This window comes from Desmodus rotundus, chromosome 4, assembly GCF_022682495.2.
Source record: "Desmodus rotundus isolate HL8 chromosome 4, HLdesRot8A.1, whole genome shotgun sequence".
NCBI lineage: Eukaryota > Metazoa > Chordata > Mammalia > Chiroptera > Phyllostomidae > Desmodus > Desmodus rotundus.
The window spans coordinates 77,057,070-77,082,569 of record NC_071390.1 but is presented as its reverse complement, the minus strand read 5'-3'; the positions used below and the strand labels follow the sequence as shown (position 1 = coordinate 77,082,569).

General features: G+C 40.6%; 1 protein-coding gene across 17 annotated transcripts in view; it reads left to right on the top strand.

Annotated features, from left to right (window-relative positions):
* Nucleotides 1-25,500, top strand: part of PARD3 (par-3 family cell polarity regulator) — a 715,988-nt gene that overhangs the window by 76,796 nt on the left and 613,692 nt on the right. For all 17 annotated transcript variants that reach the window (XM_053922257.2, XM_053922260.2, XM_053922267.2 and 14 more), the window contains exon 2: nt 24,814-24,915. In XM_053922257.2, coding sequence (XP_053778232.1) covers nt 24,814-24,915 — 102 coding nt within the window. The remainder of the gene's footprint in view (nt 1-24,813; nt 24,916-25,500) is intronic.

The window sequence follows — 25,500 nt, the reverse complement described above, 5'->3', positions numbered from 1 at the left end:
TTTTCCTTCTTTTCCCTATTTTTTAAAAATTTAATCTCTCCCTGGGGATGGATCATAGATGAGTCCACAACAGCCAGAAGGGAGGCACAAAGAGCTACTTGGGCTGCTGTCAGATTACTTTCTGGTTCCTCTAGGAGAATGTTCATTGCATAATGAAGACAATTTGTGGTGTGTATCTTCCTTAGTGTGTTTTTAATTAAGTGGGACTTTCTTTTGTGCTTGCAGTTGTCAGACTGGAGTATTGTAGGAGATCCTTCTGTATGAAATCAAGATAATACTACTTGAGGATGTTTAGCTATACTTTTACATGTAGAATACTTCAGATTATCAATTGATAGCATTATATCTTTAAAAAAGTAGGCTACTTTCAGCATTTTAAGGATTTCCAGAAGAAGATAATTTGATAATTTTGTCTAATGTGGAAACCCATAATATTGCACTAAATATGACAAACTGTTTTAAATGTTAATGAAATTACTGTCCTTCCTGAGAATTTGGAATCTTTGATTGCTGCTTCTCAGTAATGAGGAAAAAAAGGCCACTGTAGAAATGGTTGCCCTGTCTGGGTAGCTCAGTTGGCTGGAGCGGCACCGTGTGCCAGTGTTGTAGGGTTGATCTCCACTCCGGACACATACAAGAAAAAACCAACAACCAGTGAACGTGTGAAGAAGTGGAACAGCAGCCCTGGCTGGTGTGGCTCAGTGGATTGAGCGCCAGCCTGCGACCCAAGGGGTTGCCGGTTTCATTCCCAATTAGGGCACATGCCTGGGTTGTGGGCCAGGTCCCCAGTGGGGGTCGTGTGAGAGGCAGCGACACATCGATGTTTCTCTTCCTCTCTTTCTCCCTCCCTCCCCCCTCTCTAAAAATAAATAAATAAGTACAATCTTAAAAAAAGTGGAACAACAAATTGATGTTTCTCTCTCTCTCTTCCTCTCTCCCTCCCTCCCTTTTTCTCCCTTTTCTTCCTCCCTTCCTGTCTTTAATTTAAACATCAATTAAAAATACATGAAAGAAGTGGTTGTGTTCTGCTGAATAGTGAAAACATTTTACCGTAGGCTTCAATGACACGTCTGATTTGGGAGCACTTAAAAATAGGCAGCAGTGCGATGTATTTACTGTCAGCTGGCTAGTTGCTCTACAACAGATGGAGGTGAAGTTGCTTTATTATTCACCTTTATGTTATGTTTAAGATGGGGAACTAGCTGGCTACTAATGTGACTGTTTTTTCTAGTCTGTGAAAATGTTTAGAATGACATTTATTATGTGTTAGAATCTCTTGGAAATTTTATTTACTGCGTTTTAAAGCACAAGTTTCCCGAAGGGTATTTGCATGTGTTTGAAGCACTGTATAATTTTGTTAAGTGTTTGAGAATAAAGTTTGAGAACTTTTTCTAAAAACTGTTTTATTAATAGATAAATTCTTAACTAGACTGAGGAAAATGGAGGAGGGACGGCTTTTACTCTGCATGTTCCTCGCTTCCAGATCCATCATACACATCACTAAGCCTCAAAATGCCTAGAGTCTAATACAGACACTGGATGAATTTGGTCTTTGATCCAGAATGCATTGCGAGGGTCTCAGGGTTAATAGAGTTGAACATCATTTGTCAGATGTCAGGTGCTCATAAGCTGTGCCCAATAAATGGTAGGGAATGGGTCTGGAGGGGTTGGGTGGTTGGCGCATGTGTGTGTAGGGTGGGTTTGAACACTTTTGTCACATGCAGTGGGAGACACTTAATTGTCAAACAAGAGTGTGTTTAACAACAGGGCTGAAAGAACTTTATTCTGGCAGTTTTACTCAGGCTCATACCCCTGTACGCCTGGAGCAGCTGCTCCTTAGAGGTGCTTTTTGCTCTCCAGTGTATGGGAACCCACCCATCCTGCCTGTTCCTTTGTTCTCTTGGCTCCATAGGCACATGAGCCTGGGATTCGTGTGCCCAAGTATTAAACTTCTCAGAATGATGGAATAGCTCGCCACACTGTGTGAATTGGAATGGGTGGTCTGGCTTTTGTGGACTCAAAGGCTGGTACAATGGTAAGAGGAGTGGGGCCCTTAGATCTTGTAGTGCCCCTTTATTATTACAGGTGGAAAACGGCCAGGGCTTTTAATTGCCAAGCTCACACAGCTAGTTACTGGCCAACAGTTGATTCCCAGTTTGCAGAAACTCATGGAAAACTGCCCACCATCCTGGGCTCTGAGGCACCGTGTGGTAGGAAAACCCCGTCTTAGGTCTGTGCTGAGAAGAGAGTTGAGTTGCAGTGTTGGCTTTTAGTATGTGTCTGAGAGATAGGAGCTTTTTATGGGAACCTCTGCGCTCAGTAGCCATCACGGAGAGCGTGAGGAAGTGATGCTGCACCTGCCTTTGAAACAGTTACCTCGTCATGGTTCAAACATATTTAGGCAGAAATCACGAGGTGCTGGTGGATTACCTGCCTGATCCCTATCAGCTGGAAAGAACTTTGACCCAGTCCTAGTCTAGAGAAACTTATGCTTAGATACTGTTTTTACCTGCTCATGGCTTAGAACAAAGGTTTTTGTCTTTTAAACCCAAAGTGTACTAACCTAAGACAGTCAATCCCTATCAGCAAGTGTTTTAGGTGTATGAGTTTGCCTGTTGTCAAAGCAACTGGTCTTTGAGTTCCAGTCCTGGTGTAGGAGGCAGAGCTCCCACTGCTGGCTGCCCATCAGTCTTACCTGGGTTTCGAAGGAGTGGGTCTGAGTTGGGATGGTTGCAGCTAGTTAAGAAAGCTCCCCAGGGGATTCCGGTGAAGTCAGAATTGAGAATCACTGGTGTAGACCCTCATTCCATTTTCAGATAGATAGACACTAGGTAGTTGCCCCCCTAAAAGAATAAATTTTACAGTGTACAGTACTAGTCTACACAGTTGAGGAAGGGAGTGTTTTGAAAATCCTGGCTAATAACAACAGTAACTAGTACTTCCTGAGCGGTGACTAAATGCCTTAACCTATTTTAACTATGTTAAAGGTTTTGACTCAGTTCATTCTTTTAACTCGTCAGTGAGTTGACTACTCTTGTCATTCATACTTCTCAGGTGAGGAAACTAAGAGAGAGGATAACTTGCTCCAGTAGGGTCCAGAGCTGTCACTCTTTAACTCCGTGTGCTCAGTGAACTCGTACTTCCTTCATATTCAAGAGTAACACAGCCATACACGTATGAAGCAGATTGTAAAAGCATCGGCGATTCTACTGTGTGGGCGTTTGTGCGACAACATCCAGTAGACAGTGTGAGGGGGGAGCTTGGGAAGCCTCTGCTGCCATTGACAGCACGGTGAGGCTGATTTATCCTTGAGCTTGTCTCCACCCCTTCCCCCACCCTGTGGTGCCATGTCTTCAGGATCAATAATACAGCATAGCAGTAAAGGGAAAACCAAAAATATCTCATGGTTCGGTTGATTTTCTGACTTGTGGGTTTGATGCAAACTGGCCAGTGTAACAAATGCATATATTTTTACTGTAGTATTGTCTGTGCTTTGTTATTGTGATGATAACCAAATTTTAAATATTTCATTGAGGCTAGAAGCAGGGCAGCTCATTATATATAATTTAATTTTTTATTAGTAAATTTAGGAATGTGTGAGCTTTAAAAAAAAACGTAGCCGTGTAAGAGAACTGAAAGGAAGTAACTATCACTGTCATCACAAGACAGTGGGTGCTGGCACAAGCAGTTACTAAGGGGCAGGCGTGATCTGGAAGGCCACTGTAGTTGCATGAAAAAAGCCATACCTCTCAATGCAACTTCTAACTGCACTGCACTGGGTTTTTTCTTTGAAAAGCGTTTTATACAGAAAAGTATTTTAAACAATATAGGATTAATTTAGCAGCATTTTCAAATTACCTGTTCAGTTTCTCATGAACCCATGAGTTTATTCTAATGTCAGATTAAACTGTCCCCACCCTGGGTATGCGGTTTCAGTTAAGGTGCTTTAACCTCCCTGCTCATACAGCACTCTCTGCTGGCAGCTCTGGGTTTTAACTGTGGTCACAGACCCATCACTGTGTAACTTTAGAAGGAGGAACATGAACTTGACAGTCGAGGGACTTCTAAAGGGTGACTCTCAGCCATTGGACCCCTCTGTGGTATGGCCCAGAATGTAAGCAGGCTACCCAGGAAAAAACTGGCCCCCAGCCTTCGTCCTGTGGCCCTGCAGAGTCATCAAGCCTGAGGGCCTTCAGTCCTTCTGCTGTATCACTGTGATCGATACTTGAGCACATTTTAAAACACAGTGTACTAGAATAATGCAAAATTTATGGAGTGGTTGGGATTTTCCCCCAAGCAGAGAACTAGCTGTGGAAAATGGGAAGTTTGAAAGTTTTCTGACATAGCAAAGCTGAGATTAATTACTGTGATATGATCCTTACATTTGGTTTTTAAAAGATTGTTTGAGATACAGTAATGAGCTGAAGGAAGTTTATTATCTTGTGACAGGTAGGTACCGTGTTCCTTTAAGGAGAAATAAACCCCTCAAAAAATCATAACAGACATCATGAATTCTGGGAGAGGGGAGAGAAAAGGAGGAAGAGAGAATGTGTGTGTGTGTGTGTGTGTGTGTGTGTGTGTGTTTCAGCTGTCATTGAGGACTTGTCCTCTGATGGTTTTATTTGATATATGTGAGTCAAACAGCATCCTCTATGGCCAGTGGTATCCAACCTTTTGGCGTCTCCGGGCCACAATGGAAGAAGAGTTGTCTTGGGCCACACATTAAATACATTGTGACACGTAATCACAAAAGTCTCGTCATGTTTTAAGTAAATTTACGATTTTATGTTGGGCCGCATTCATAGCCATCCTGGGCTGCAGGAGGCCCGCGGGCCACAGGGTGGACACCCTGCGACACCTTCAAGTCAACGTGTGTATTTGTCAAGTGTGGGAATATTGAATCAACACTCCCCACCCACGTGTAGCCATGCTTTGTAAAGATGATTTTGTGTTTTGGAAGGGGATTTTAAACATGCTCTGCGATATCCTAAATGCAAAGGAAAACAGGATGAATTTAAAAGTTTTCGAAGTTGACAGCTTTTAGAGCTTGGTCAAAGAGATTTATGCAGCAGGTTTGTGAAAGGCTTTCTTAGGCTCCGTTGAAGAAGAAATGCCAATCAGCCACAAAATTAGGCAGCACAGAGCTTTATTGAGGTTTGCGCACCCGGTCGAGATTCTCCGGTCCGCGGAGTAGGCTGAGGAAGTCGTGCACAAGCAGGGAATATGGCGGGGTTTTATGCACCAAATTCTGATTGACTCCCCGAGAGGGCTAGGGATTGGTTTCCTGGAACAAAGCCCAAGTCCATCATTGGTGGTTCCCCTCGGGCTCAGGTTGCCTGGCGGGTATCCCCGCCCATCCTGACACGTTGTATAGGAAGTTTGAGGCCACATGTGTCCCTAAATGAAGAGGGAAATGAATGACTGTTGGAGCTCCATTATGAATATCAAATCCAAATTAATTGGCTCCCACTTGAGATTAAGCAGCTCCTCTGTTCTTTAGTCCTTACTAGTCACAGTAAGGATGCTTCGTAGGGCTATAGTTTACAGTGACCTTATGCAAAAGCATTGAATTAATTTACTGTTAAAACAAGAGCAGGTAACCTGTCATTTGTTTTCTGTGTAGGTGATGTCCAGTGCAAAGTGCAAGGGTGAATGGCAGGATGGTGATGTGTGAAATCTTATTACTATTTGGAAAATAATAAAGGCAGTGTTTCTAGAGTTAGAATTTGTGTATTGGCAATTTAATATATGCTTAATTGGAAGTATTGGTATAATCCAAATATAACTTGTTCTCATGTAACTTAGATTAGCAGTGGTAATTAACTTATATCTTCTATCAGATACTGAATCAACCTACTTATTAGATCTCTTACTCTCTTCTTTAGTTTTGTCCTGATTGGCAAAAGCTTGGAATCTGACACCTCTGAGAAATGCTGGTCCAGCAGCATGTCTGTGATTTGAGGTGAGGAGCAGAGATGCCTCCCTCCCCTGTAGATCCTGAGAGAAGCGGGGAGAGCTCCCTCCTCACTGTCCTCTTCTCAGTGCAGCCCAGTGTCTGAAAGGGATGCCCACCAGAGGGGTGGGGCGGAGGGAAAGGCTCAGCTCCACTGTGCCTCTGAAGCCTTCCTGCATTTTAGTCTCTGTTGTTTTTCTTCTTCTCATGTGGTGTACTTTGCACTCTTTTCTTTCCACAGTTGTTTAATTCTTTTCAAAGACAACGTGGAGATAGAGGGAAAAAATAGCTTAATTTCAAGATTGGAATTCTGTTATTTTTAGAATGTAATCTCAACTCTGGGTTGATTTACTTAGCTCGCTATATAGTCTTTGTAAAGAGTGTGATGTTGCTTGAGGCTTATATGTAACCAACTCAATTTTGCTTCACTATTATTTCCCTTGGGTGAGCTTTTCCAAGCGTACTTTGAATATTTGGTGTAGGTTTAAATAAACTAATCACCTTTCAAGGTTTTTATATTGCCTTTCTAGTATTATGCAGCACAAAGTTTTATCAAATGCCCTGTAATTAGTCAGGAAATTGTTTTTTAAAAAAATTTCATAATATTGTGGCTTCTCATCAAATAAGAGTGACAGTTCTTAAATGCAAGTTATTTTATTTAAGATATGGTAGATTTTGTTTTACTAAATAATTTGGAACACTTCAATGATGTTAGTTGAGAAGAATTCTTGACACAATGCAAACTAGCATTATTTCCAAGGCATTTTCTTTTTCAAAAGTAAGAAAAAAAAGTGTCATTCATCCACACTACATTTATTTACTAGAGGGAGACATTATTTTATAACACATCTTGTGCCATGCACTGAAATTTTGGTCCCAATCCCCATGTTTGTTGGTCCATCCAAAATAGACACAAGTTTGTGCAGGCAATGCCCGGTGCCTGTGCCGGAATGAGACTGGAGGCTTTGCTTCCAAACACATTGTCACCTGAACCACATAGGCTTTGTCTCTCCTGGGGCATCATGGCTGTTTTTCTTTTTTTTTTTTTTTAAGAACAGGCTCTGGTATTATATTTAACGTATGTGGATGTGCTGATTTTATGCTAGTTAAATCATTCATATATACACACACACACACCATCTGCATTACTCAGCTGTGATGTGAAAGTTAGAGATCTTGAACCTTAAGTTAAATTCTTTGTCCAACCTCAGTTTGGCTTGAAATGTCTTGGCAGTGAGGAGAAGGTGAGAGCATTATGTGGAAGTGCCTGGCTGCCCAAGGGCATCAGGTGGGCCTAAGAAGGTGGGTCGCTGTTTTCCTTGAACTCATGCTAACTACATTTGTGGCCTCAGCTGTCAGACGGGTTTTGTTTTCCTTGTGTAGTCCTGTTGATCTAATTTTTATTTTGGGCTTTTGATAAACAGGAAGAGCTGCTCTAATACTCTGAGTGAATGTTTGAAAAAACTGCTAAACAAATTTGAGGAATGAGAGTTTTATCCAGAAAGGATTTAAGTTTAAAACAAAGGGGGGTTGGGGGAGATTCAAAATAATTACATAATTAAAAATTAGAATTTAAAAAATTGATTTGAGGTTCTATTGAAATGCTTTTTTCTCTTCACACCTCAAATTGTGGGTTCACATTTGCTGCTTCTGTTGCTGTTTAGATCAAATGTGGCACTTGAGGTGATGCTAAGGTCAGGGCATGAGTGCCATCAGTTGTCACACAGGTCAGAAAGGTCTGTGCTGCACTGAGCCCTCCTGCGTGTGGCCAGCTCAGCTCAGCCTCAACCAAGGCTCTGGGGAGAGTGCAGTGAAAGCATGTGTCGTGTCCTGGCTTCACTTCCCGTCGTTCAGACTTGTCCTGCATGTTTTGGCCTCCTCGCCTTGTACTGAGTTCCCCTGATTGAAATGAGATAATTCTTCACAAAGTGTTCCCTGTCTTCAGTGTTTTCTGAAGTTTTGTAATTTCTGTGCCACATGGTTGGTATTTAGTTTTTGTAATTGGGTATTGCTAGTGAACTTTCCATATACCTGTGGCTTGCCTCCCAAAATTGATTTTAAAGTCTGGAGAATAGTTGTTATCACAGGCTTGGCTGTACCCAAATTGTTCCCAAACAGTTACTTGTGGACTGGGTGTTCTTAGTTGGCTAGTTGTATGCACTGTGCCAGCTTGTAATGTCCAGTTGTTACAGTGTGCAGGAAGCCTGGAGACCGTTTTTTCAGTCCATGTTAGGAACCTCCATGTGGGTGGTCTTCCTTTTTCTTGGCTGTTCCTGCCAGCAGGATCCTCCAGCAATCCACATTTGTCTGTGTGTGGCTCCAGGAAGTGGGTGTCATGGCTCTGACACCATCACTAGACTCTGGTTTAGAAAGCTGTGCCTGGTGGATGGTGGCTACAGAGCTCAGAGCTCTGCTACTGCAAGGACACATGTTTACAAACATGTTTAACAAAGCACATTGTAGGAAAGGTTAGGCAGTTTTAAGTTTGTATTAATATTAAATTATTGTGGCCCTGGCTGGTGTATTGTGGCCATGGCTGGTGTAGTTCAGTGGATTGAGCGTGGGCTGCAAACCAAAGGGTTGCCGGTTCAATTCCCAGTCGGGGCACATGCCTGGGTTGCTGGCCAGGTCCCCAGTAGGGGACGTGCGAGAGGCAACCACCCATTGATGTTTCTCTCTTTTTCTCCTTCCCTTTCACTCTCTATAAAAATAAATAAATGACATCTTGAAAAGAAAAAAATTATTTTGGTCATGGGAACATTTACCTTATTTCCACTTAGAAAGGGAAAGCCGCCTGGAGTGTGTTTAATTTTCATGACATAACATTATAGCTGAGCAGTATATGACCCTCAGGTCAATCTAAGCACTTCACTGTGCACACAAGGCCGCGGTGCCTAAAAAGAGGAAATGACTTGTGCAGAGTCAGGCCATTCAACCGGGAGAGACATTTTATTGCCCTTTTTTTTGGTGACTGCTTATAGACAGGATCTGTGCCACTGGATGCCCTTGTCATTGAAACCCTGCTTTCTTGCTGCACCTATTCTACTTGGGCCCTTCAACGCTTTGTAAACTAGCTTTGCTTCTGTTTCATTACCACCCCCTCTGATAAATTTATAGTTACAAGTTTTGTTGTTTGTAGTAGTGCATTTCACACTTTAATGACTAGTTGTGTAATTATGTTGTGCCTGGATTCCCATAGAGCTAATTTGTTTCTTAGCTTCCACGAAGGACTTTTGTCAGGAACTTTTAAGTATGCTATAGAATAGGAATAGTACAGACTGTGGTATCTGTGCTTGCTGTATTTTGTTTTAGTGCGTAGATTGTGGTGCTTCTGTGTTTTTTTCCCCCCCGAGATACTATGTACCATAAATTTTTAGAAGGAATACATTGAAGGTGTAGGTATGTAAATTTTGAATACTTCCTAAGGCAGGGTCCCCAACCCCAGGCCATGGACCAGTACCTGTCCTTGGCCTGTTAGGAACCTGGCCCCACAGCAGGAGGTGAGCAGCTGGTGAGTGAGAGGGAAGATTCATCTGTATTTACAGCTGCTCCACATCTCCTGCATTACTACCTGAGCTCCACCTTCTGTCAGATCAGCTTCGGCATTAGATTCTTATAGGAGTGCAAACCCTAGCTTCCTACTATGAACTGAGAATGTGAGGGATCTAGGTTGTGTGCTGCTTATGAGAATCTACTGCCTGCTGATCTGAGGTGGAGCTGAGGTGGTGATGCTTGCCCGGGGGAGCAGGTGTAAATACAGATTATCATTAGCGGAGATGTTTGACTGCATAGAGGCCATAATAAATCAGTTGTTTGCAGACTCATATCAAAACCCTATCAGTGAGTGGCAAGTGACAATTAAGCTGCATCTGGTGGCAGCTTCTAAAGCCCTCCCCTCTCCCTGCTGATGCCACAGTCACTCCCCCCGCCCCCACCTGTGGATAAATTGTCTTCCATGAAACCGGTTCCTGGTGTCAAAAAGGGTGGGGCCCCTGTCATAAGGGAAAACTTTATGAGGACAGAGAACTAACCATGTATTTAAGGACTTAAGACATTATATGGCATTAACATATCTAATCTCCTTTACATATATTTCACAAAGAGCCCTTATTCAAACCATCCCCATTTCAGCTGCATTTTGAAATTGACCAGATGGGCCCATATGAAGTCTTGAGTCACTTTAGGGATTTTCAGGAAAAATCTAAGTGCAAACAGATTTTGAAACAAATAGGTTAATAAAGGAATATAGATTGATCTTTGGCTTGAGATGACCAATAACATATTTCAAAGCATTTTTTGAGGTGTGGGACTGTGTTTAAGAAAGAGTAACTGGTTTCCTATGCCTGCCTAGGGATTCTAGGAGGGTAGGACCTGTACTTTTGTCATCTTTCTGACTGGTTCAGTGCCTGCCACAGATAGACGCTCCATAGATACTTGAATGAGTGAATCATCTCCACAGCCCCATAGGCATGTACATCGTCAAGACATTGTTGTAAGTGCTGTGGAGGTGTAGGGCAGAAGATCAAGTGATAATGCAGACTGATGTTTCGAAGAGACAGGTACAAGGAATTGAAATTTGGGTAAGAGTTTCACAAGTGAAGAAGAGATGGGGAAGATTTTCCAGAAGGGCACAAACAAGAGGTAATGAAAAATTCAGTGACAAGGAGATTCCATAGAGGACTAGCTCATATCTTGGTGTATTTGAATGTATTGGGTTGGCCAAAAAGTCCATATATATATATATATATATATTTTTTTTTTTTTTTGTGAAATACATTTTTCATTTTCACCATTAACTTTATTGACTTGGATATTTTGAGTATGTTGGCTGGCTATCTCCTGCTATTGTCTTCTAGTGGGTAGAGACCAGGGGTGCTGCTAAACGTCTTCCAGTGCATAAAACAGCCCCACAGCAAAGAATTATTTGGTCAAAATGTCAATAGCACCAAGAAACTTTGCAAACCACTTTTGACACGTTCAGTCAGTCACAGCACCTTCTCCATGCACTGCACAAATCTTTTTTTGTGTGATTCAGTTGTGTTTTTTACTTTTCTTGTAATAATAAAGCGTAACATGCCAAAAATGTTGAGTGTTTTCTTCAATCTTCAATATTAAGATGACTGCACAAAAATTCACCAATTTTGATAAGTTTTTTAAATTGCACATTGATATGACAACTGTCACAATCTAACAAAATTGTTTTCGAGTGAAGTTAAAGACGACTAAACACTACTAGAGTCATCATACAGAAAAAACCAAATGGTACTTTTTGACCAACCCAATACATATATATGAATATGCCCTTTGTCTGTATTACTGCCTTCTTTGCTGAAAATCTTTCCTCAAAGCTGACCCATGTTCTGTGTCTGCAGAGAAGTCCATGGTAATAAGACTCAGGTGTGCTCTGGTCTTTGGCAAATCTTTTGAAGACACTATCATGGATCCTTCCATGACTGATAGTAGGAGTGTCCTGGGAGGAAAAGGGAGCCCCACTGCTGGCATCAGCAGTCCTGAGGAGACACTGGGGACAGGCCCCTTCACCCTCCCAAGTGGTTGAGGTCTGAGCCAAATTCTTCTAAGCACCGCTGTGTGGTGTCTACTGCCTTGGGCCGCACTTGTGATGGTGTGGTGATGTGGAACTCTCAGCCAGACCCCATGAAGTGTGGAATGTGCTGGATTTGCATATAGCAGCCAGAGGGTACAGCGGGGTAACCGTTTGCCCAGGCTTCCAAAGGCGAAATTGGAGGTAGGTACAAGCCCTCTGTCGAAATTCACTAATTCCTTGCAGTCTCCTCCTGTGTACGAATTTAGAAACATTTCTTCTGATGTGGTCATGTTTAGTATTATCAGGTATAAGGAATTACTTGTGTATTTTTAAATAGTTTGAAGTCATTTCTTTAAGAAAAATTGTAGGTGCTTTTGGGTTAAGTAATATGAGTGCAGAGCTGCTTTGGGGTCAAGTTTTGTTACTTTGTTTTAAAATTCTGAACTATTTACACTTTATTATGTTTCAGTGAGGTTTTCTTTCCAGGTCAGAGAAATTCCCTTTGGTCTGACCCCGCCTGTCTTGTTTGCTAGTTGGAGAGTATAAATATCTGAGGCAGGTGTTTCTTTCATGAGGCTCGATGGCTAAGCTTAGGGATTTCCTGGATTGGCTATTTCTTTTGTAGATATTAGAAAAATATTCATCATTTTAGTTAGCTTTAAAGGATCTCACACCATCTAGTAGTTAATGTCTTAGCTGCACATTGTGCTTTGCGCTGCTGAGGCGATAGGGTGGGTCTGTTACCTTCATGTGTCCGAGGCTCTATTTTAATGTTCAGATTGTATTTTCTACATTTTGAATCCAGTGCTGCCTGTTGCAGGGCTGGAACGAATGCTTCTTAAATCTGTGTATCTTGGATAGGTAATACCGTGTAAATTATTATTTCCTGATACTCAAGTTAGTCAAATATATTAACTGGTGGGTGATATATTTTTCATTATCCTTTTTTCCCCCACTTTAAGCAAAAAGAAAAAAGGGACTTTATCCATTTTTTTCCTTTCACATTTGTACCTCTGACAAAGCCGATGCTCCTGCAGTAGGAAATACATCAAAAGGGCATATGAGTTTAGAAGTTGGAGTAATATCTGAGCAGACACTCCTTTCCCTCTTCAACTTCAGTTACATGTGTGATGATCTCAGACAAGTTACGTTTCCTGTTCTTTAGTCCTCTCATCTACAAATGGAGCTGAAAACATTCATCTGCCATGATTTTTGCGAAACCAGTCATATGTGAACGTGAGTGGAAACACGGAAGTCCTCTGTAGCTGTTCCCTCCACCCCACCCACCCAACCCTTTTCCTTTCCTTTGTAGAGAATGGTGGAAGGGTGAAGGGATGGAATGGATCAGGAAGAGGGTACAGTGCCAGGTGCCTACTTTCATGGTGCTGATGTTATAAAACTTGTGGAGATTTTGAGCTCTGCAGCAGAATATTGTGTAGGTCCGTCTTGTATTTTAGGGCCTTGGCTTTGGATTGATTGCATACGCACTACCTCACATTTTCCCTCCCATTAGTACAGCCTTCTGTTCACTGCCTCCGGCTCATCAGCAAACAACACCTGCATGGCTTTGCATGTTCCTACTAGGACTAGAGCAGGAAGAACTGGGTTGGCCATGTTGAACCGTTGTCTTGCCCTCTTTTTCTTCGGTTATAGACAGGTTTATCCAGGCTCAAATGTACTTCTGCCTGGTGTTCCAAGTTCCTGGAGACTCCACCTCTGTGGATGAGAATGAAGGTGTTTATCCTGGAATTTGGGTTCCTTTTCATTGCAAGGGAATGATACTTGGATGTCCTCTTTCCCTGCCTCTAAGATGTTGTATGGAATGTCAGCTGGAATAGTCACGTTTCATTTCTTGAGCTAGCTCTAGGAGTGGAGGAGAGGAGTGAATGACACGGCATGCCTGGGGCATCTCTTTTGGCAGTTAGGCAAGCACAAGTCTGTCTTTGTTGGTTGTAGTCTCTCAGAAACTCTTGTTTACAGTTTTTCCTTTATTCAGTAGGGTTATTACTTTTGTTTTCCTTTTCACACATTATTTATACAACATGGTGCTTTGTTTTTTGCTCTGTGCTATAAAACACAGAGAATGGTCCTTGCCTTTGGGGAACTTACCTAGAGATAAACAGAAGGCCACACTATATGAGGACATAGGCTCTTAAGTGACAGATATATGGTGCAGATAAATACTTTGGGGTGGGAGTACATTTTATAGAGGATGTGGTTTTGATCTAGATTTGGAAAGGTTCATACAGTGTGGGTGTTGGAACTGTAAGGATAAGAGTGTTCCGGATGTGTGGAATAGATTCAGCAAAAAAACGTAAGGATTAATTAATGCACAGAGCCATCCTGAGCATCCACTCTGTCTCAGGCACTCTTCAGTGAATCCAGCACTTGAAGACCCAAATGTGCTAAGGCAGCATTGAGGCTTGTCTGGGAGGATGGGAGAACTGCGCTGGGAGGCCTGGAAAGCCAGGGAAAGCAGACTTGCAAAAAAGTGCTAAGTACTTGGCCAAAGATGTTGGTTTTGACCTTTAAAATGTAGTGAGTCACTGAAGAAGATTCATATTTCAGGGCAACGACATGTTGAAATGGGTATTTTGTGAATATGGATGTACCCGAAACACGCAGGACTGGGTTAAAAAGATGTCTAAAAAGAGTCTTAGAAGCACATGAGTTAGAAAGTAATCACATTATTGAGAACAAGAGATGAAGGAAAGGGAAAAGAAGACATGTATTCACTAGTTATTTATTTAAGATGATAAAATCTAAAAATAATCATACATGTTTATTATGGAAAATCAGAAAATACAGACAGTGACTGCCAATTGTGTGTCCATGCCTGTAAGTAGTTGTGTCTTCAAACTGCAGGTGGCCTCGAACATAGATCTGTGCCCAACGTTTACATTGCTGTGTAGTGTTTCATCATTTGATCTACTCAACCAGTTTCTTATTGTTGGCTATGTACCTGGTTTTCTGTTCTGTGTTATTGTTTATTGAAGTATCTGATTTAATATATACATCTTAACTGGGTTTACACAATTTTAAGTTACTGGGTCAGTGGATCTGTTCACTTTTAAGCATTTGGATGCATGGTATCAAATTCCACCTTTCTGGAACCCTCCACCCCGGGCTCCAGTCAGCATGTGTGTGACAACTTAGAGCCCAGGAGCAGCATGTGAGAATGCTGGCTTAGTGTACTGCTACGCATTCTGGGTCATTACATTTTTTTTTTTAATTAGTCTGTTTTCCCAGTTTGTTATGAAAAACTCCAACATTGTTTGAGAGAATCATACAAAATACAGCTGTGTCAGTTGACCTGTGGTTGGATTTAGCCAGTAGGAGGTAAAATGGGAGATGGGAGGCCCATGATGAGATAGTCTTGGAGTAGATTCTGCTTCCTCTCTGCTTTCTCTCTGCTTTGGACTATGTCTTTGCTGCTCCTGTCTCTTTCCAAAGTCCAGGTCCTGACCAGAAGGACTAGCTTCTGCCAAGCCATGGGTTCTGGGCCACCTCTATTCCTTTAGCCAAGGGGTGGTGGTAGCTTCCTGCTACAGCTGGTCTATATAGCTTGCCCCCACCCCACTGCCGTCCTTGTTTGAATCTCAACTCTTACACCTTTGCAACTATTTTTTTATATTAATATCCCTCTGTATAAAAATAGTTGGGATAAGCTATATTTTCCTGGTTACACTCTGAATGATAGATATTTATTCATTCATTCATACACTCATACACATATACGGACAAGTTTGGGCAAAAGTAGGTTTACAGTTGTGAGTATGTGAAACAGTTTATTCTTTTAGTATGTATATTGTGTATTTTCCATCTGAACTGTAAATCTACTTTTGCCCTACCCTGTATACACACACACCCCTATACACATGCAAACATACATACCCAGTGTATGCTATTTTAAAGGACATCATGACACTTTTTGAAATACTTCAGCATACACCCTCTAATAATAAGGATATTCTCTTACATATTCACAAAACTGTATCATACCTAGGAAAATTAAGAAAAATTTCCTAGTATTATCTAACATCTTATCCATAAGAATTTTTCTAGTCTGCAAGATGTCTTTTATACTTTTTTTTTTTAAACCTCAACAAGGATTCATTCAAGGCTTGAATTTAGTTATGCCTCTTTAGTCTCTTTGATCTAGTGCAGCCCCCCAGTTCATTGCTTTTTTTAAAATGACATATTCTTTTAACATTTTCTTTTGAAAAATTTCTGAACTACCGAATAGTAAATTAGGTAGATTCACCACTAGATTCACCAGTTTTAAAAATTTTGCTCCTATTGATTTCTTCCTGTGTGTATGTATGTGTGCGTATGTGTTTGTGTGTGTGTGTGTATGCAAAAAAGTTTGTTTTTTCTGGTAAGATGGCTCTCGTAGAGCTTAGTTGTATTTAACATCATTTGAAGTAATTTTTTTAGATTGAAATTTTGACAGCTGTCATATCAACATGCATTTAAAAATAATCAAAATTGGTGAATTTTTGTATAGCCATTTTAATATTGAAGATGGTAGAAAATATTCAACATTTTCAGCATATTATGCTTTATTATTTCAAGAAAAGTAAAAGTGCAACTGAAACACAAAAAAAGATTTGTGCAGTGTATGAGAAGGTGACTGATGAAACTCATCAAAAGTGGTTTGTGAAGTTTTGTACCGGAGATTTCTTGCCGGAGACGCTCCACTGTTGGGTAGATGAGTTGAAGTTGACAGAGATCAAATTGAGACATTAATTGAGAACAGTCAACATTATACCACGTGGGAGATGGCCGACATACTCAAAATATCCAAGTCAGTAAAGTTATTGGTGAAAATGAAAAATGTGTCTCTTATTTTATGGAAAAAACTAAATGGATGTTTTGGCCAGCGAATTATACACACACATACACCTGCTAGTAATAATACTAATTTCTTTTTTTGTGTGTGTGTTGAACCATTTGAGATTAAACTATAGATATTATGACACTTCGTAACCATGAAAAAACTTCAGCATTCATCCTCTAAAAACAAAAATAATTCTGTCACCAAATATGACCAATTTTTTCAGCTGCCCCAGTACTGTCCTTTTTCCCAATTTCTTTTCCTCAGATGCAGGACCCACTATAGGGTCATACATTGCACTTAGATATCAAATGGCATGGACTTTTTTTTTTGAAGGATTAGTGCAGTTGTGTTGTCAAGTCTCACATTTTGGCATTGTCCAATTGCTTCTCTGTGGGGTCATTTAATTTTTTCTCTGTTGTATTTTCTATGGAGAAGAAGTTAGGTTTATGACTTGATTGGGTTAAGTCAGAGGAGATAGGGGTTGCCAGTAGGAATAAAGATGGGAGGTTGGTTTCAGGGAGAAGATAAAGGCAAATAAGTTTAATCAGTTTGAATTAAATAGGACTTGATAAAAACATTGTCTAACATTTGTCAAAATAAGTTTTTCTGTATATAAGGTACACCTCAATAAACTTAACTTTAAAGAAAAAAACATTGTCCATTTATCACTTATTCCCACCTGTTGTTCTACTCATTGCATTAAAATTTTCCAGCAGGCTCTGCAAACAAGCTCCCAAGGTGATGTGCCCTGAGAAGTAGATGCCTGAGGCTGGGGTTTTAGGAGGGCTTTGTTCCAGAGTTGCGGGGTTTGCTTGCCTTGGAGTCGAAACAGTTCTGAAAAACAGACTGTAAGTCACAGTCAACACTGAAATTTATATATATGGTTATCATGGAAGACAAATAAACAGTCATACCTCAGTACTCATCTGCTTTAGAACTAGTCTCATTTTGACAAGAAAAAATTGTTTCAGCACTTGGTGCTTGCTCTGGACTCCTTGCACTTGCTACAACTTGTGTGAGTCATGAGGTCGCCCCGCAAAAGAAAAAGCTTCATTGTCTGGTACTCGTTGGTTTGGCACTCTCCACGAGTCCTGGAACAAATTAATGATGAATACTGAGGTACCACTGTATATATATGTGTTCATGCCAACCGTTTTTAAGGTGTAATTGCTGACATATGCTTGATTTAAGAAGTGTGGGTGAAAGCACTGAAACTATGAACTTATGAGATAAAATATAATACATAATACATAGAAGAAATGCTGAGTATTTCAGTGAAGTCCTCCTGCCCCACGGCCCCCAATCACAAACCTTGGTGTCCATCAGGATCACCTGAAGTGGTGTTTAAACACAGATGCTGGGCCTCTCCTTCCTTGAGAGATTCTGATTCAAGTTCAACTAGGGTATGTGGAGCTCAGGCATTAGCATTTCTGACTAGTTCTCAGGTGATGCTGATGTTGGAGTGGAATCGCACTTTGAGGGCCACTGCTTTAAATAACAGATGAGATAAGAACATGTAATATTTGGGTGAGTGAGTGGTCTTTCAAAACTGATTTTGTAAGTCAACATCTTTTTTATTAAAAGAACTATTTTATGTATTGCATACCTCCCCATTGTGGAAAATATGAAGAGATGAGGAGGGGCTACAGCGAGAGGCTATTGTAAAACCCTTCGTATAGGTCTGAGGAAGGGCGGGAAATGAATCTGTGGACCTGGGTTGGACTCCTGGATGACAGCATTTATTAAATATGACCTTGTCAGCAGGTTAACACTGTCTGAGTCTGTTTTCTCATCGGAAAATAGGGATTATAAATCCTTCCACCACATTAGTGCACATGAATGCATTTTTTAAATTGTAAAACATAATGCAAATGTAACTGGTGGACACAGTTCTCATTTCTGCCTTGGCTGTGTCCCGAGTCAGATCTGTGATCCGAGGCCGTCTGTCCCCTTGATTTTTGTGGCAAGGTGCAGGAATTGGGGTGCATCCACGACTGAAGTGATCTCTATGCTGTTATGAAAGGTAATGCACAGGTAGAGTTCAATAACAGACTGATTTCCCACATTATTAGGCCAGTGTGTGACCCTGTGAGAACTTTCGTGCTAGTTGTAATGAAACAAAATGTCTGAAGGTTATTTCGTTCAGGTTGGAATCCAGCTGTAGTCTCTTGCTGCATTTTTCGTTTTGGATCGACAGACTGCATGAAGCTATCCTCTCCAAGGAAGGCAGCACTGTGGTTTGCTCTGTATTATGTTGTGTTACTGAGATGTGGGGTTTTGGGTGTGGTTTGGGGGTGGAAAAATGGGGGGCACAGGGGTGCACTTATAGTGACTTACTAGTCACTTCCACATGGTGATAGAGGTTGTTATTTTATTGTCGTACATCAGCCATGATTTCTGACCATCTGTTTTCTGCCTTTATTCAGAAGTCCCCCCGACATGTTCACCAGTGTTGCTGCAACAAAATTGACTTAAAAATAGGCATTTTTGAAAATGAAGTTGATGAAAGTAGGCGAAATTAAAATTGTACATATATTTATCTTGAAGTACTAATTATTAAAAAAACTTAAAGTATTCTTTAAATGTTTTGTTTCGGGTTTAAGTAAATTGGAGAGATAGAAGATAATCTAGAATGAGGTACAATTCCTAATGATTATGCTCTTCCATTGACTTTAAAAATGAAATGTTCTCTATTTGTTATGTCAGTAGAAATGACTTCATTTGCCCTGGCAACATAATTATCCTCTGGCCAATAGGATTGACATTTGCTAAAATTTAAACTGTGTGGCATGCCTGTGATAGTAAGGAATTTTCAAGCTGTTCCTCTTCAGTTTTACTGTTTCTTACCATTATGTATGTGCACAGTCATACATACTGTATGGGAAAAGCAGTACCCTGAGAGGTCACCTTTCCCAACTCCTTTGCCTGATTCGTTTGGTATTTACTTTCATATTTCTGTGTAAATTGCTTATAACGTTTCTTTTTAAAAATGCAGTTTCTTGTCCCTTTTTACTAATATGGAAGATTTAACTCTATTTCACTGCCCTGTGTATGCTTTGCTCCTGCTTCTCCCACAGCCACTTGTTGGATGGATGGATCTCTCTCTCTCTTTCTCACTCTCGCTCGCTCTCTCTCGAGTTTTTAGACCTCTTTTCCCGCCAAAGTAGATATAATTTTGATTATATATTCGATGTTCCCATTATTTTCATTTTTAAATGTTAATACCTGAACCATGTATATTAGATACCTTCATTACTTTTTCTTTCGTTCACAACTTTTATGTTGTCCCTGGAATGAACAGTGTTTTTTCCTTTGATTGGTCTTCTGTGAATGTACAACTAATTTCACCACAGCTCTTCTAGTTGTTAAAGTAGCATCTTGGTATGTTCAGTCACATTAAACGCCTTCTGGACTTCGTCTTGAAGACATCCCTTTTGGAGCTTCTGGCCCTGCTCCAGTCTGGACTGGTTACCATCCACACCTGTGGCACAGCTGACATCCTGGGAGTTTTGGGAGTTCTCTTCTGTGTTATGTGCTTGTTTTCATATGCACCATCCTCATGCATGGTTTTCTTCTTCTATTAAAAGCACGTCTTCCATTACTAACCCAGAAAAGGCGCAGAGAGGGTAATTGTTTTTGGAGACGTTGCATTTCTAAAAATGTCTTTTTTCTACCTTCATTCATACTTTACTGGTAGTTGTTGGGTAAGGTGTACAACTCTTAAGATGTAGATTGTTTCTCTTAGGAATTTTGAAGTCATTCCATTATCTAGATTTCAGTGTTATTACCCTTGAGAAGGTCAAGCTCATTCTGATTCCATATCCCTTTATTGTGGTGACTTGTTTTTTTGCCTTCTGGGATTTTTGTTTTGTTTTGTTTTCTGTTTTGTGTATTCTGATGTTTTGATGAGTCTACTCAGTCCCTTTAGCTGTTAGGATCTCCTTCTGCTAAAACCTCATCACAAACCTTTCCTGTATCTTTCCAAGTGAAAATAATCTTCCCCTTTTCTGAACTCACATAGCTTTTTTATGTCTTTTTTTCTTATGACACGTGATTTACATCTTTTAAACTATTTGTGTTTTAATCTGATAAATTTTAATTTCTCAGAGTAGATGAATGCTGCTTTTCCTTCAGTCAGTGCTTTGCACATAGTAAATATACTCAATTTTTTCTTCAACGTGGATTTTCATTTATCTTCTGTGGTCCTGTGTTCACACATACATTTTCACTTGAAGTTTGGGCAGGATATAGACCATTGCCATATGCCATGGTAATGCAAGAGCAGGGAATTATTTCTAATCGCAGATACTTTTCTTGAAACTTGGTTGGGCATAAAATATGCAGAGCTTTTGTGTTACCCAGGTCACAACTCACAAAAGCTCATTATCTTGCCGCACAATGTGAGCATTGTCTTTATGGAATATGAGAGCTTTCTTGAAGATGGTATTGGAATTATCTTGTATTAGGGCTTTTCCTGTCCTGCAGTAGAGTGGGCATCAGCATTCCTTTTAACCTGTAGCTTATCAAATCCCTATGGTTTCCTTCTCAGCAGGTCTTAGAAATCTTCCCTCCATCCTGTCCCAGTCCATTCTTTATCTGGGTGAGGAGCACTGTTCTTGGATGATTTTGTCTCCAGATCCCCTCTCTGGGCTCTGGCCCATCTTTGGGGAACTTTGCCTGACTGGGACATTTGCTTCTTGGTAGACTTCTCTCCAGGTACTTGATGGATGAACCTCTTTCCTCGTTTGTTGCTCATGTTTGATGGATTTTTGTTCATCATAATGTAAAATAATTGTTATTGCCACATCTTTGGTCATTTTAAGGTACACATCTAAGTGAGAAACATTCTTTTCTAAATTGAGTGCTGTGTCATCATAACCAAACAAAACACAGACTGCCTGCCACCACAAGAGCCAAACTTGTGAGGCAGGTGGTGGTACAAAAGGAAAGAGGTTTTATTCAGGTGCCATACAACCTGGGAGAATGGTGGATTCCCATCCCAAACACATCTTCTCTTTCTGCCCACGCCTGTTGTTATTCCAGAGATAGGGAGCGGAGGACTTTTTTCTTCTCCAATTTTCTTGCTAGCTTCTTGCATGCTCAGGCCCTGTCCATTCATCTTTCTAGCTTTGAGCACTCAGTGGAAGACCCTCCCCCTGCCGCCATCTTGGCCAATGGGGGAGACTCCCTGGCGCCTGTCTAGGTAACATCATTTTCATTTTTTTAACCTAATGACAAGTATACCGATTGTAGAATTAGTATTTTGGTATTTTTAAAAGTGACTTTTTTACTCTTGTTCAATTACATTTCTAAGTTTCTGTAGCTATTACAGCAGTGATTGTACTACTCAGATTTTGTAGCGTGAACTACCATAAAGTGCAATCAACAAGTATGCTCTAATTTGTGTAGAAAATAGTTTTCCCTGATGGATACTTGATTGTTTCCTTGAAAATACAGCAAGTCCTTTGTCTATTCAGAGAAAATTGCATTAACAAAAGCTGCCAATTTAAATCTCCTGAGAGGCTGTTGTTCCAAGGAGTGTATTTCTCAGTGGCAAAAATATCCTTTCTGGTTTTTATCCTCTTGTCAGAGGAGGTCATTTTTATGTGGCCTGCTCAGATCTGACTTTTTTGTGTATAGTATGTTCATTGGGGATTACTGATGATTTCCTTTTTGGCTCCTTCTCTCCAAATAGTTGTTTCCTTCCTTTCAGTGTGTATTATGGAATGACATTTAATAAGTACCAACTTGATAAGTCCTTTCACATGGTGTCGTCATGGCTACTTGGCATAACTGAGCAGTGAATCAGGTCCCCTCAGAAACTGAATCTCAAAATTAGACAATCCTTGATCAGATAGTTGAAGGATTGTAAACCAAGCTTATAGAGTATTTCTCTACAAGGAGGAGGGAATGGTCAATGGTATCAACTTCTGTGATATGTCAGGGAAGTAAGTTTTGTATATGGGCTATTGCATCAAGCAACATGGATGCTGTTGGTGGGCAGTTTTGGGAGTGTGGTGGGGAGGAAACCTGATTGGCATGGGGTTATAGAAGAAGAATCTGTGACAAGAAATCTTTAAAACATTTTGCTGTAAAGAAGATCAGAGAATTGATATAGTAACTAGATGGTGAAGTAGGGTCAACAGAAGGTGTTGTACTGTTATTTTAGCATGTGTAAAAATAAAATACTGGCAGCTTTAATGGCTCAAAGTTGACATCTGAATGCTATTTTCCATACTGTAAAGTCGGAGATAGACTTCTAACCTGTCTTGGGGTGTTCTGGTCGGGTAGAGGTCTTAAAGAAGAAGATGACTGAGTAGTCTTGGTGGATGGGGAAGGTTAGCCTGGACGTTAAGGTGGGGCTCCAGGCACTGGAAGCACTGGGCCTGGTGGGGAGGTGTACAGCTATGCAGGGCTTAATACAGGCCATGACAAGGGAGGTGATGGGGAAAAGCCTGGAACATAGGTTATGAAATACACAGTTAAGAGGTTCTGAAAATCTTTAGGTGGAAATTTATTTCAAAGGAGTAGCTCCAAATCTTACATAAAAGCTGTAGGATATGATCTCATATGGTGACAGTGAGGAGGATTGGGAAGCTTAAAGCTTTTCTTTTAGGCCACATTTTAGAGGTCAGTCTGCTTCTGTGTAAATCAAAGTGTTTTAAAGTGTTTTAGAAATGAAAGTTGATACTTAAGTTGATTAGGTCATCCACCTTGGGGGGGGGTGGGAAGAGAGCAGGATGATGTATTCTAAGTGGCTAGGGCATGGTGGTTAGGGGTATCTTTTTTTTGTTGACCCCCAAGATAATTGATTTCCCTTTCAGAGTTAATACCATTTGGTACAGAAGAGTAGGAATATAGTTTCTTTGGGCCTTTGTTTTTTGATGGCTCCAAAAAACTAGAAATGACAAATTCTAGAACACTCTCAGCAGGTTTCTAGAGGGCTTTCTAGATGACATTGGAGTTAGGCAGTCCTTCAGAGCAGGGCCCCTTGAATGAAGGGGATGCTTTTATAAACTTTGTGTTTTGAGTACTGAATCTCCTTTTAAAGAAGTCCAGGTAGGTAAGGGAGCAGAGTAACTATAGGTTATTTGCATAGTAGTTTTCCTGATAATGTTTAGCAACTTTGAGAATTAGGATCTGAGCTGCTTGCTGTGCTGGTTAAAAAGTGACAAGGATTGGTAATTCTGTGTTTTTTTCCGAGTGTTCATTTGACTAACTCTCAGGTGTGGCTTTGTGAGAGATTCTCTTTGAGGACTTCTCAAGGTTGTGGATTCATTCCCTGGCCTTAGCCCTGGAAGGTCAGTAGCTCTGGGGTAGGGTCCAGGAAAGTGTATTATAACTGATTAATCTTTTGCCTCTTCTCTCTCAGACTTTCCTTTCAGAAAGAACCATACTTAACATTACTTTAAATTGGAAAAATGCACTGTTAACTTGACCTTTTATTTTTAAGATTTTGTTTTATTTGTAGACAGAGGGGAAGAGAGACAAAAAAAGAGGGAGGGATACATTAATGTGTGGTTGCCTCTCGCACACCTGCTACTGGGGACCTGGCCTGCAACCCAGGAATATGCCCTGACTGGGAATCGAACCAGCGACACTTTGGTTCTTAGGCAGGCAGGCACTCAATCCACTGAGCCACACCAGCCAGGGCTAACTTGAACTTTTTATTGTAATTCTGTATTGTGGATAATTCAGTAGATAAAAGCAAAAGATAATTTAGTACCTCTTTACTTAAGTACACAAATGTATACTCAATGAATGATTGTGGAAGTTTAAAAACAAGCAACTATGTTCTCCAAATAATTTTAAAACATGTTTTTTGTTGTAGTGTGTATATGTGTATGTATGCTTGCACACATATATGTATATATGTGCATACACATACATTTTACATGCAAATATGGAAGTATATGTAATTTTGCCCTTACAAAGTAGGCTGAAAACACACACATTGTTTTGAGCTTGCATTGTTCATTTACGGTCTTGTACACATTATTCCATGTCAGTGTATCAGGCCTATTAGAATACTTTGAGCAACCAGGGTATGCTACTTCCTTTTATTCAGATATGCCGTGACATTATTTTTTCAGACGTATGCTATGGTACTTGCTTATTAGAATATTTCTGTGAATTGGATTGACAGGTAGATAATAGGAAACCACAAAATCAGAGAAATCAATATTTCTGATGCAGTGCATTTAGCTGGTTTCTATAGTTTCTGTCACAATAGTGTATCAGCATGTGAGCCAAAGGAAAGAGTATGTATGAGTGACTCCATCATAAAATAAAAGGAAAATTGATTCAACAGCAGAGACAGGGAGCGACCTGAATTTTGCATCACTTGCAATAGGTTTGATGGGGCCAATTTTTTTTTTTTGTTTTTAAAGCGGGAGGATATTGCAGTTTAAATTACTGCCTTTTCTTTCGGTGATGCTAACTTGGTGCATTTGATGTTTCTGTTCTTTTGTGCAGGATCCAAGCTACTGGATACAGGTGCATCGGCTAGAACATGGAGATGGAGGGATATTGGACCTTGACGACATCCTCTGTGATGTAGCAGATGATAAAGACAGAGTGAGTTCAAGTCCAAGGGAAGCTGCTTTGAGTGCCTCTTGTGGGGACTGGGTAGGGAGTGGGTAGGTGGGAATGCTTTCCTTCCTGTTTTAGACACACATACTTTAAAGAACATTCAGGCCACTCACTGTGGTATGTATGTTTTATAGTAAGGATTGTGAATCTTCACTGCCCTATACCCTAGGGTATAAATGCTTTCTTTCCTTGATACCTGGGACTCAGTGCTAAATTCTGGAAATTCAGGATTGCAGCTTCCTAAATGGATATATATCTTTTAAAAGGTGTTTCCAAAAAATTTTTTTTTTCCATTTCTCCCTTTATTTTAACCAAACTAACATCTTTTCCTGACAGTCCAGGTTCGTCATTATGATGATTCTCTGTTTCTATGTGCCATGTGCAAGTTTATGAGTTCTGATCCACACTTTGGCCCATCACAGCAGCTGGCCTGTGTGATGCAGCACCACCTGGCTACAAACCCAGTGCACATCCGGGCAGCTCCCTGTGTCCTGGGCTCTCGGAAAGCCATCTTTCCCTCCATGTTGCTTGGGGCCTTTTATGGGAATGCCTGCTTCAATGCAGCCTGTG